Consider the following 13,571-nt stretch of genomic DNA (forward strand, 5'->3'; position numbering starts at 1 on the left):
AATGGCCACCCTGCTTGGGTGGCAGCCATGAGAACCGGGCCCTTTCAGTTTTGTTTTAGGGAAAAATGTCAAGGTCAGATTCATTTCCACTTATGGCCAGACTGTGATTGCCCTAAAAATGGGTGGGCCCCTCTACTGTGGCCACGTTCACTTACTGCCTTGTGCCTGCTCACAAGATGGAACCAGGCAACAGCAACAGGTCTGGGTGAGCGCAGATAGCACCCTCTCTGGAAGGGCACTGGACCTAGACACAACAGTGACAGGGTTAACTGATGGGCACCGGTTTCTGGACCTGAGTCCTTGCTTTCCCACCCCTGAGTCAGGGTCCATGTGTAGCTGGGGTGGGGCGGGTGGAGAAGGTTGCAGCAGGTGAAACCAGGAGGAGACAGGCGGTCTAGACTGCTCCGCTCGCAGCCCAAGATCATTAATAACCAAGAACTGTTAAGATAATTAAGAGTCAGATGCGGAACTGAACCTGCTGTTGGCTGGCTGGCTCAGGCGCCAGCAGCGAGCTTCTTTTCTAGGAATGTATAAGGGGGCAAGAGGTGCAAGGACACATTATGTGTGTAATGTCTCAGCTTGCGCTCATGGTGGGAGTGGCCCTGGCTCTCTTGTACCTCTAAGAGGAGGTAGAGAGCCTGGCAGGGGAGGAGGGTGAGGTCATAGAAGGGAAAGCATCTAACACAGTCCCTAACAAACCCCACCCCCCAATGCTGGTTTTTTTTTTTTTTTTTTTTTTTTCCTTTTGATGCGACATGGGAAAAGCAAGGCCCTGCCACTTGTCTCACAGTGGGACATGCTTACGGTCTGACCCAGTTCCCTCCCGTGGCTGCCCTAGCTGCTTCCCTCCATCTGTCTTTAGTCAAAGGTTTCATATGCACATCAGCATTGCCCAGCGAGCCAGTGCTCACAAAGGGCGTGGGGGTGGGGGTGACGTGGAATCTCTAGCCTTGACCCTCCAGCTTTACTTACCTTGCTCTTTGCAAGGGTAGGGCGGTCCTCGAGCTTCCTATGAGATTATGGATCTGTAGCCAATCCTTCTCTTCCCAAAGCCTCCTAGGTTTGGGTGGCTCCGGTGTGGCATCCTGATTCTGGAGCGCAGCAGGCAGCAGCCACAGGATTATCACTTCATTAGGGCGTGATAAAGCTAAGCAGTATCTGGGGGTCTCGACCTGAGTCCTGTCAGTCCTGGGTTACCAGGACAGTCATGGCTGGCAAATGACAAAGGAGACAAGTGTGGGTCATAGCAGCTTTATTAAGGACTTCGGTGCTGGGATAAGCTCAGTCCTTTCGTTTCCATGACCTATGATCTGGAGGTCCCTACAAGAGGGAGGGTTACAGATGCTTGCTGCTTAGAGGCCACAGGGTATGGGGGTTATGAGTGTTTGGTCCTCACAATGTATCCAGCACTGTGCCAGGCAAGCAGCGTGCCCCTGGGAGGAAGGTCGACAGGCAGCTTCTTGGCAGCCCCTGCACTTTACTTGCTTGGGACTTTATTCCTTCGATAGACGTCCGCCTTCCTCTGGCCCTGGGTCTGGAGCCCCGAGAGACAGCCACTGCCTGTTGCCGAGGTTGCTCTTGGCCCCATGTGGTGAGGACAGCTGTGTGGCTTTGGGCCTGGCCTGGTGCCCACTGCCACTGTTTACAGCTCTGCAGTACCTCACTGCCTGTCACCTGCCATCTGCCCCATCTACCGGCCTCAGGTGAGGCACAGCCAGAGCTCCTGGCGCTGTGCTGATGCCCAGCTGGGCCTGGTGCTCTGTGGAGAAAGATCCTTCCCACCTTGACCTGCCCTGCCCTCAGGACGGGTCCGCAGCAATGCAGAGAGATGGCAGTGACAACTGCTGAGTCTCAGAGACTCAGATCTGGGGCCAGGCTGGGTGGGCTTGTTGCTGTCCTCCGGACCACTAACCCCAGGGCCTCTTTGCAAACAGATACCATGACCTGGCATATCACTTTACCCTGGTGATATACAGATATTTAGTGTGCTTGATGACTGGGGGGGGGGGGAGGGGACAAATGACACCCACAAATGCTAAGTCCTCTCCTCTTTGTGCCCAACTCTCCTGGTAGTGACAGGAGACAGGAGACAGTGACAGAGGCCTGGTGTGGTGAGGAAGGTGACCTTACATGACTTCTGGCAGGTCAGACAATAGGTGGAGATGAAGGAACAAAGAAACCAGACAACGGGAAGGGTTGGCTTGGCATCATCCCTCCTCCTGCCTAGGCTGGGATTTCCCTAACTTAACTTGGGGGTGGGAAATGTGGCAGCCACTGTGTATGGCTCCAGATTGCCACATAAATCAACTCCGGCTTTATGATGCTAATGAATTTTCCACCAAAATTCAGTTTGGAGCCTGGGGGTGGGGTGAGGTGTGTGTGTTGCAGTAGGAAGATTTAATTTGCTTTGCCCTTAAGCAAGAGGGAGAAGGGTAAATACAGATGTTTTAGTTGAGTTCTCAGCACACAGCCTAAGTTGGGGGCGGGATGAGGCATGGATGTTGATGGGCAGTTGTTCCTTACTCCTGGGCTTGCTACTGTATCACTTTCCTTACTTGACACATGTGGGGCAGGGTCTCCTGGGAAGATGCTGCACTGGCAGACTGTCGTAGGGACATCTGTCTTCCATGTGGCTGGAACTATGGATGTGGGACATCGGTGAGAAGGTGCAGCCTGGCCCACATTGATCTGGAGATGCTTAGGTGCAGGGATGCTGGGGCCAGAGGTGGCAGGTGCTGCCAGTGGGTCCCACATTCTTGGCAGGTTCTGCACAACCCCCTGGGTTCTGGGACATCCAACAACACAGCAGAGTTTAAGTTTTAAATATGGCAAGACGTAGAAGGGAAGGGGGGCTGCACAAGTTCCCTCAATAGGGTGGAGCAAGGCACTGAAATCAAGAGGGAGGGGCAGGGTCTGAGACCCTCCGCCCCAGAGGCAGTTCTGTCCAGGACAGGTGGGACGAGGCCCAGGGTTGGGGCAAGTCAGGGTCAGGAGGGTCCCTGGTGCCCAAAGCAGAAGGCACAGCGAAAATGCAGATCATCAATCACTCACTCATCATTCCAAGGCACTGGGCCCAGCGGGTGCGAGCATGATCAACAGGAGGCAGCTGGAAGACTGGCCTCCTTCCATAGGAATGGTGGTACACATCCCCTTGGAGAGGCTGGCCACTGAGCATCTGTGACCAGGCTCCTAAGGGCACCACCTTAGTGTTGCAGTGTAATTAGGCAACAAGCTGGGCTGCCTAACACCAGCCTGACCTTTTGCAGAGGGTCACTCTGTGCTCTCCCTGTTCTAAGTGCAGGGCGGTCAGCCACTGTGGTTGTGTGTGTGTGTGTGGTGGGTAATGAGGACAGCTTCTCAAGTGGTACCCCAAACTTCAGAGGGCCCCTGGCCTCCAAAGGAGAAGCCAGGGGACAGAGGGCCCCTCTCAGAGGCCCAAGCAAAGGGCTTTACACCCTGTGGAAGGATGCTTCATCCGTCTGCTGTGCCAGGGCTGGCACCCACAGCAGAAGTTCTCACGGCTCTTGCCTAGCGACCCTGGTGCCAATTAGCACTTCCTGTCCTTGTCACTAGAGCTGGCCAGGCCTCCCATAGGGGGAAAAACAACTTAGCAACTTTCAGGATTGGCAGGAGGGCCCCACCCTTCCCAAGCAGGCCAGGTTAGGAGAGCCAGGGCCTGCGCTTCGCCTTTGAAGAGGCAGCAGCTGCTAGTGGACAGTCAAGGATGCAGGAGGGGCGTGGGGTCTAGTATAAATAGCAGCAGGGTCAGCACTGTCTCCTCCACTGCAGAGGAGGCAGCCAGCCTCCAGTGGCAGGAATGTGTGTGACAACCATGTTCCCACGCAGGAGGGCTGTCCTGCAGGGTGATGTCCTTGGTGGGGAGAGGACAGCAGCTAGAGACGTAGAAGGCCTTCTCCAGCAGCCCCAGCCTAGCACGCTCACGTCACATCGACCTGGGTGGCAGCTAAGTCCTGCCTTGACGCAGGGAGGCTGGGCTGTCTCTGCCTCCTGTTGTCAGATGCATTTGCCATCAGAGCTGGGTCTCCTTGAGGACAATGTAGGCTGTGACAAAGAAGAAGCAGGAGAAAGCCCACAGCAGCACGAAGGCCACCCAGAAGGTGTGGCGGAACGGGGACCTATGCTTGTTGACGGTTCCATAGCCAAAGGTCAGCTGGGTGTCCTTGCGGCAGAGGTACACCAGGAAGGCAGGGATGACATACTGGATGCCGGTGCCCGCGTAGGCTCCTGTGATGGCCACCAGGGACTCCAGGTCGTGGGTGCAGAAGGCCACCAGAATGGGAGGTACCAGGGTGATCGTGGGGAACACCACACGGTCCACCACCCACGGGTAGGTGCCACCTTCACGGTGGAAGAGCGTCTTCCAGTTGTTGCGCAGGGTCACCGCGATGATGGGGAAGTTGGTGCTGATGGTGAACACGGGGAAGAGACCCAGAAAGAACCGGACTGCTGCAAGGCCCACGACCTCACACCGTGCGAAGTTGAGGGTGTACATGTCCATGAGGCTGTCGCCACGGAAGCAGAAGATGGCCGTGAAGGACAGGAGCCCATAGAAGGCCAGGATCAACGCGTAGTCCAGGAACAGCAGCCGAGTGATGTGGCGCTTGGAGGAGATGGGGGTGATGAGGGACGGCAGGGAGTGCTGGCACATGAACGAGTAGACGCACACCCCAAACAGGTTCTGGACCCCCAAGAAGTTGGCTAGGGGCGGGTGCCCCTCTCCCTGTCCTCTCCCGATGCGCACCAGGGCCAGCACAATCATGATGGCAAAGGCTGCAAGACAAGGGGGGTTGGTAAAGATGAACAGCCTCACTGGCTCAGTCTGCTCTGCATCCCCCCAGACCATGTAGGGTTGCTGAGCCTGCATCCCCACAGACCATATAGGGTTGCTGAGCCTGCATCCCCCAGACCATGTGGGGCTGCTGACCCTGCATCCCCCTAGACCATGTAGGGTTGCTGAGCCTGCATCCCCCAGACCATATGGGGCTGCTGACCCTGCATCCCCCCAGACCATGTGGGGCTGCTGACCCTGCATCCCCCAGACCATGTAGGGTTGCTGAGCCTGCATCCCCCAGACCATGTGGGGCTGCTGAGTCTGCATCCCCCCAGACCATGTGGGGCTGTTGACCCTGCATCCCCCTGGACCATGTAGGGCTGCTGAGTCTATGAGTGTCTTAGGTACACACATCCTGCTCTCCTTGCCTCTTCCCAGAAGCAGGGCCTGGGTGTGATACAGAGAAGATACTGGGGTGACAGCCCCGGTGAGGAGCTACCAGCTTCTCCTTAATCTTCAGGGTCCCTCTCAGGGGCTCTGTCAGCTTCCTGTCAGAGGCAGACCTGGCCAGCACTCATTCCTTCTCTCTTCCTAGATTTAAAGGTTCTGTGGCTGTGGAGCCAGGTGTGGGAGGTGGGGGGCTGAGGGTTAAGGGCACAGCACACTCGGGAGGAAGCATCTCCTAGGCACAAACCCCCTTCTGCCTGTGGGTAAGAGGAATGCTGGCAGTTGTGTGCAGGGCTGGTGACAAGGGCCTGCAGCAGGGAGGCTATGGTGACGGGTCACTCCAGGGAAGAAAGGACACCCGAGGGCAATGCTGGAGACAGGCAAGTCCCAAGCTGCTGGTCCTAAGGCTGGCAGTAAATGGCATGTGGCTCTGCTCTTCTGGGCTTGGTGACACAGTTAGGGGACAGGGAATTTGCTGTGGAAGGGCATCTGTGACCTTATCTGTTCAGGACAATCAGGCTCTGTAGAGACAGCTGATTCTACCTGGCAGCCTCTGGGAAGAACTCCTCTTGAACCCTCCACCGTGGGCTGGCTCACCGGCCCTGCTTCTAGAACCTGAGTCCCTCAAGAAGTCCAAGTCCAGCACCGATGCCACAGCACGACGGACAAGGTCCCTGCCAGCTAAGACGACATTTCCAGATCTCTCTGGTATCTTCTTCTGACATCACCCAGGGGTGCTAGTGGTAACTACTCAACACACACAGAGACCCCTGAGCCTTTGTCTTCATTTTGAATTTATATATTCCTGTTGCCTCTATGAAGAACAGGTCTGACACTCCCTGTAGTCTGGGACAAGTCCACAGGGCACGTGACACTTCTTTGTGAGTGGTGGAACAGAAGAGTCTGGCATGTGCTGTCTGGGCCCCATCGGAGGATCAGGGCTCTTCCTCAGTATGAAGCTGGGGGACTCTGTAGTACTCCCTCAGGACACTGGTACACTCCTTGGTTCTTGGGAAAGGTTCTGCTGGGACTCGCAAGAAGCCAGGCCAATATCTCTTCCCATGATGACACCTGGGAGTGGGCTGGAGTCATTTATTGCTTTTAATCAGAGTTGTCTGACATGGCAGGGGGAAGGAGGAGAGGGGGAAGCTCGGAGGGACCTGTGAAAACTGCCAATAAAGATGATTTGTTTCAGTTCTCACTGTGGCTCAATTCCGACATTCCTCCTGCTCCAGGGCACCACAAATCTTTCCAGTCCCAGCCAGTCAGAGGGAAGCATTGACCAAGCTCCTCTTTGCGCTTCAGCCTCCGACCCCAGGATGCCAGCTCGTCCCAGAGGTGTCGGAAGCTGCTGGTGTACTAAGGCATGGTGTGGGGAACCCTCTAGTTGGCTGAAGTGGTGTCGTGTGCTGGTGAGGGCCTCGGAACAGCGCAGCTCTGGATGTTGGCTCTGGTGCCTGGTAGGCAGTCATTCAGGCAGTGGGAGCAGGCAGCTATGTCACTGTAGGGAGGACACTGGGTGAAGGCCAAGGGAGTAGCCACTGCAAGGCAAGACTTAAATTTAGTTTGCCATCACTGTTTGGGATGCTACCTGTGACATGGCTGTGCTCCAGGGCTTGGCCACAGCCAGCATGAATCTGGAAAGAGGCCAGTGGAGAAATTCTGCAGCTGTCTGTCGCCTGACCTTGGCCTTGGGTCTTGAGAGAAGGCAAGACCTGGAAGCTGGCTATTGAGATGCTTGTGGTTCATGGCTGGGTTTGGCCTCAGGTGCTGGTTACTCCTTCTCTGCTCTCTGGAGGGGAGAGGAGAGAAGCCTCAAGTCCCCAAGAGCTGTGAGGGTGACAGCCTGCTTGTTCATGGTGGCTGCCTGGACCACTCTGGCTGGGTTCCACACCTCTAGTATCCTCTATCGTGGTCTTCCATGCTGCTTACTTATCTCGGGCCTTTCTAAAACTTCCAGGATAGCCCAGCCATAAGTAGCCTTATCTGTTAATGTGATGGCAGAGATTAGTGACCCAGGCTGGGCCTGGTGGTGCTGGCCTGGAATTTCAGCTACTCAGGAGGCTGAGGTAAAAGGGTGGCAGGTTCACAGCCAGTGCTGGGCTGCACAGGGAGCTCAAAGCCAGCAAGCACTTGCTGCTCTTCCAGAGGATCTGAGTTCAGATCTCAGCACACATCCCACAACTATCTGTGACATCAGTTGGGCACACACATGTGGCGCACACTTACATAGACAGACATATTTATCTTTAAGAAGGGAAGGGTAAAGAGGGCTGCAGTTGGAGCTCAGTAGTAGACTGCTTGTCTAGTATGCACAAGGACATACTAGACATACGGAGATTAAATACACCACACACACACACACACACACACACACACACACACACACAGACTCAAGCATGCACGCACATGCACACACACATATTCTTCCCCTCTCCCCTCACACTTTACCAAAACTAAATCTGCCCTGGAGGATCACTTTGTGCAACAGCAGTTCCTTAACAATCACCTGAGGGGGACAGGCTCATTCTTGTTCCTTTTTTCCCTCCCTCTCCTTAGCCACACTCGGCACTGTCTGTCAAAAGAGCCTCAGCTGTGGGGACAGCATAAAAGGCTGCTGGATCTGGTTAGGGAAAAGCACAGCACCCCCGTCTAAGCAGAGATGGAGTCACTCTGGAGGACCTAGTGTGCCTCCAGGGAACACAAGCCAGACAGAGATAGGGACACTCTTTGAGGCAGAGGAAATGCACAGAGGCCTGAGGGAGGAGCCCCAGGCAAGTCCAACAGAAAAGTCCCACTGACTGCCATGTCTGGAGCACACTCGGAAGGCACTGGCCTGGGATACAAAGGGGAAGAGAGTGTGGGCCTGGCTTCAGTGACGTTCAAAAGAAACATTTAAGTCTCCAACTGGATAGACACAGAAAGGAAGAAAGTGGGAGGGACCTGGGGGCTCCGATCTGCAGAGGTCCCAAGACCAATTATAAGAGTAAGCCCCACTCTCCCGGGGCTAAGACTCCTTTGTCCCTGGAACCTCCTGCCTTCCCTGGGTGCCAGGGGAGCAGCAGAGTTCGCCAGCTATCTCTGAGATTGATTGCCCCGTCCCTGGGGAGGTGGCTGCTCCAAAAACTCATTAGGTCTGCTAATAAATCAAGGTGAAATAAGATGACAGGCTGTGAGGGACAGACAGTGCAGAGGCACGGAAGGGACTTCTGGGCCACCCTAGATGACACTCACTGCTCACCTCTAGCCTCAGAGCAGACACAGATGGACATGGAGATGCCGAGTGGGCCCCTGGCATCCAGCCTGTCCCCATCAGAGGTGCAGGGGTCTGCCCTTGAGCAGAGCCTGCAGCTCCTGTGTGGCAGTGCCCGGTGTCCCCATCTCTCCCCTGTCCCAGGCTAAGCTGAGAAGCCCTCTATGCACTTGCTTTCCACACCGGAAGTCACACTCCAAGGGGTGTGGAGAAGCATCGAGGAGCCGGGGAGGCTGGTGAGAGCTTGACATCAGGTCACATGGGGACAGTGGGCCTGGGCCGTTCATCTGTGTAATGGGGGGGCAGGAGGCTTCTTATTTATAGAAACAACTGTGCTGGTTTTGTATAACCTGAGACTTGGCCTTTATCACTCACTCACTAACAGACTAGCTGAGGGTCTGCTGAGCGCTTGCACTATTCTGGTCACTCAGGGGAAGTGCACAGGGCGGGCACAAGCCTTGTCCTCGTGGAGTCCAGAGTGAACCAACAGGTGGAAGGTATCAAAGACAATCACAACAGAAGGAGGAGCTGGATAGTCACCTTACTGGCAGGGTGGAGAATGGTCCAGGTTCAAGAGTGGAAGCCCACCTTGTAGAGGGGAGGGAGTCAGTGTCAGGTGACAGAGGGCACATGAAGACCACCCTCGCTGCTCCACTGCCAGCGTCTGTGGCTGTGTCTACACTTGCTCCTGGTGTAGGAGGGCAAGGAGGACTCATTACAAAGCACTGGTGAGGAGCCAGCTGCCCCTCCAGTTTCCAGGCTCACAGTCCCTGACTCTGCCCGAAGCCACGAGCTGCTTACAGGCAGACTTCTGACAGCTGATCTAAGTTCTACAAGCTGGCCTTGCCATATTGATTCACCTTGAGGCACAGCTTGCTCCCTGAGCATCTAACTCCTTGGAGGGAGGGAGGAGGAAGACAGGTGCAGACAGCAAGCCATTATCTGAGGGGCTGAGACAAAAACAGGTGCTGCTTAGGCGCCTTGAGTGACCAGCTCAGACGGAGACGGGAGACGGCACACTTCCATTCCCTGTGTCGGGAAGTTAGGGCAAAACCAATCCAGGCACCGAGCCACCCAACAACATCTGGGTGGCTTTCGTCCCTCCTTTCGGTTGTCAAGAGCTAGATAAATGCCCATGGGAGCTGTCTGACCCAATGCTGTCTGTCTGTCTGACCTCAGAACATCTTCCTGGCAGAGAGAAAGGGCAAGCCACACCCTCTTGGATATGTGCCAAGGACAGAGGGCAGCGGATGCCTAAGCCTCAAAATAAACAAACATCAGCCCTCCTGGATCCATACCTTGCCAGCAGACCCTGCTTTCCCAGGACTCACCCCAGGGCTCGGAAGGAGACCCGGATCAGTGACTATAGTATCAGGAGTCTGACATTAGGGCAGAGTTGTCAGAGACCGTTCTTCATGCACTGGGAACATAGCCTGGGACAGACATCTAACATCCAGCTTGCACTGGAGGTGTGGAGAAGGGACCCCCCCCCCCCCCGCCCCAGTTCTCTGTACACTCTGTTCAGCAAGTGACCTGGCTGACATCCTTGGTTGCTGAGCGCCGGTGTGGAGCTTCTTGCTTTCCTTTGTGTGGAGCAGAGGAAAACCTTGCCTTCCTCGCAGGATCCTGGCATCTTGTGGGGCTGGTGTGAACTGGGACCCTTGCCTAGGTGCCTCTGATGCTGGGGCACATGGACCACGGCTCTCCTACCCTGTTCCCTGGAGACACCATGACTGTGAAGGTGGGGCATGGAGTCCCTCTTAGTGGCTTTTTAATTTTCCTCTTCCTTGAGACTAGCTCCGAAATGGCACGGGGGACTTTGGAGCATGCTGAGCGTTGCCCATGTGTCTCCTAGAAGGTGGCGACAAAACCACAGAGCTGAGGCCTCTGCCACCTCAGCGGGGAAAGGAGCTTGTGGCTACGCCTGACTCAGGGCCTGAGCTCAGTCCTGGGGACTCAGGGTGAAGAGAACTGATTCCTGCAAGCTGTTCTCTGACCTCCACATACAAGCCATGGCATGCGCACATGCATGCAACCACACAAACGATACAGCCCAGGATGGTCTATGTAGCTGAGGATGGCCTTGAACTCCTTTCTCCCCTGCCTCCAACTCTTCAAGCGCGGAGATTTCGTGTGTGCCACCATGCCCAGCACTAGTCATTGTTTCATAGTGATCACAGCTACAATACACTGATATGTCTATAAGTATGTATTTAGTTTTTAGAGACAGCCCTGGCTGTCCTGGAACTCTCTTTGTAGACCAGACCTAACCTAGAACACATGGAGATCCACCTGCCTCTGCCTCCTGAGTGCTAGGATTAAAGGCATGTGGCACTACACCTGGCCCAATCGAGTATATTATTAAAGATTTATTTTTATTCACAAGTCTTCACATATACGTGGGTGGCTGGGGAGGCTAGAAAAGGTCGTCAGAGCCTCAGGAGCTGGAGTCACAGGCAGGCTCGAGCTGCTTAATGTGGATCGATGGTAGGAACTGAACTCAGGTCCTCCAGAAGAGCAGGAAGTGCTCGTTACCAGTTAGTCATCCCTCTACCCCATGAATATAGTGGGATTCACTGTGACCAGGTGTTCTTTGTGGGTACCTGTGATGTACTGACGAGTTGGAAACTGGAAAGGTTTCTGCCTCCTGCCAGGACCTCAACCTCACAGTTTAAGCAAGAGAAGAGCCAAGTGTCCTCGTTAAGCATGTCATCTCTCAGGATTCGCATGGGGGAAACGAAGGCCTGGGCTAGCTCAGCTGGGAGAGCAGCAGCCAGGCTTGTGCAAGGCCCAAGTACAATCCCTAGTATCTTGGATGAAGGCTAAGCTCCCTTGGGCCACGACAGTCAGGTTGTCCTACCCTGCAGAGAGGAGGTGCTAGCCTGGCCCAGGGGGCTAGGAAAACAGCATGGGACCTAAGCCACCAGGCTGAGACATAACCCTGCCACCAGCCTGTCTCCTACAGCAGGACCTAAAAGGACAGGAAATATAGCTGTGGTAGATGAGGAAGACATGCATCCATTGATGCCAGACGACATGCTACAGTCCTGCCTTAATCTCTGAGTGCCCAAGAGGTACACAGAGACTTGAAACCATGACTCTCAAGAGTCAAGAATGACTCCAGCAAACACTGTCCGGGTATGTTACGGCCCGGGCCGGGCCTCTTCCATAAGCAGCCATTTTCCTTCCTGCTTCCTGGAGAGCACCCATCTCCAACCCTGAAGTCTCTTCTGGTCCTAGATGCCCACTCTGAGATAGGCTCAACCTGTGCCATTTCCTAAGTCTTGTCCGTGGCTCTGGCTTCAGCTTAGCACATACAAGGAAGCAGCCGTCCATCGAGGCGGCCATCCATCACTGTGCCTGTCAGGGGGACAGCACTGTCTTCTCCAAGCAGAGAATCAACATGCCAGAGCTAATGATAATGGATGACCGGTGAGCATGCATCAGTGGCTGGGCCCGGTGGCTCCAGCAGGGAGCTGGGGCTGGTGGAGGACTTTGGCTACTGCTTTGTCCTTCACCACCCCACTGCCCTCCCGGGACACAGGGCCATGGGTCCTGCCTGAAGCTGAGTCATGGGGGGAGGGCGGGGTGGGAGACCCACAAGGCAACATGAGCCGGAGCTGAGAAGCAAGACGTATTCCAGACCTAAAACAGCTGCGGGTGATTGGCATTTGTCCTTTAACCAATAGGACTAACTGCCTGCAGAAGGGGAGCCACATTCAGACACAGGAAAAGAGCTTGAAGGGTGGGGGTGGGGCATCAGTGCTGCCCTGAGAAGCTGCTGTATCTTACAGGCAGCTGAGGGACAGACAAACGCAAGCCTGACAACTTAGAACCCATGTAAAGGTAGGGGAGAGAGGGCCTCAACAGGCTACCGTGGGGCACGCCCTACCTCCCCTTCTCTCTCTCCTCCCCTCCCCCAGGACACACACACAGACATAGACAGACAGACACACACACAATAATAATAAAATTAAATGGAGGTGCTGAAAGGTTACTGCTGAGCAGATGGAAGCAGCCGGCATAGCAGCTGGCATGGGCAGGGACCAGCAGAGAAGTCTCTGAGAAAGTTGTCTCTTTATCATCACACGGTCTTACTTTCCATGCCGGGGTGTGGCTCCCGACACCAGCACAACCCTACATTTCTCCTTGTGAAGGAGGAGACTGGGATCACTCTGGTGACTCCACCTTCCCTGCAGGTCCAGGGGCTATAGGAGCTTGCCCTGGACACCCAGTGCTGGTACCAGCTAATATTGAGGGGCTCTGGAGGTCAGGGAAGTGGTATGGGGGACCCAGGGACAAGCAGATCACATCTGCTCTACAAAGATCCTTGGTGTCTCTTTTTACCTCATTTAGAGTAGTGAAAGCTATACAAGGTAAGTGTCCTCCATTGTGTGTGTGTGTGTGTGTGTGCTTGCGTGCATGTGTACACACAGATTCTTGGTCTGTCTTTCCTGGCAGTCACTCAATTACCTGAGCAGGGGCCAGAGGTCTCCTGTGTGTTCTCTGGGAGGATGTGCTTTGGGGTTCTGGGTGAGACTCTTCCAGAGACTACATGGCCTGCCTCTGCTGACCCTGCCTGTAACAATTCACTCTGGACACCTTTTCTACTGAAAGGAGGAAATTCAAGCTAGCCTGGCTCCTTCTGGTACTGGGCAGGTCCCCTCCTCACGCCTTGCAGAAGATGTGTCCCACCCACTTTTGGGACTAACTCTACTCCATGGCTGCAAGCTCTCCTGGAGGGGCTTGGGGCAGGGCTCTCCCTCTCCACCTGAGGTAGAAGATGCAGGGCAGGCACTCAGCCTCCAGAGCAGCCAAGCTACTGGTATGAAAGCAGGAGCTCTGGCCTTGCCATCCTTCAATCTCCTCCCCCCTGACCGCCTCCCCCACACACTCGGCACACACAGGTGGTGCCTGGGAGACAGAGTCTCCATTTTTCATTCCTGAGTCATCAGGGCAGCCTGGTTAGTGACCATGGGGACGGCAGAGTCAGGAGCCTGGCTGTGAGCCAGCTAATCTCCTTCCTGGAGATTGAAACATAAAACTTCAGGCACTGTTACCTTCCCCACTGAAGGCTGC

At 55.0% G+C, this 13,571-nt stretch overlaps 1 protein-coding gene across 1 annotated transcript in view; it reads right to left on the reverse strand.

Annotated features, from left to right (window-relative positions):
- Positions 1-1,235: 1,235 nt before the first annotated feature.
- Slc38a12 (solute carrier family 38 member 12) overlaps positions 1,236-13,571 on the reverse strand; it is a 58,117-nt gene continuing 45,781 nt past the window's right edge. Inside the window, exon 10 of the mRNA XM_034505725.2 lies at positions 1,236-4,791. Within this exon, the coding sequence (XP_034361616.1) occupies positions 4,031-4,791 (761 nt within the window). The 3' untranslated portion in view covers positions 1,236-4,030. The remainder of the gene's footprint in view (positions 4,792-13,571) is intronic.

Source organism: Arvicanthis niloticus, chromosome 6 (assembly GCF_011762505.2).
Source record: "Arvicanthis niloticus isolate mArvNil1 chromosome 6, mArvNil1.pat.X, whole genome shotgun sequence".
NCBI lineage: Eukaryota > Metazoa > Chordata > Mammalia > Rodentia > Muridae > Arvicanthis > Arvicanthis niloticus.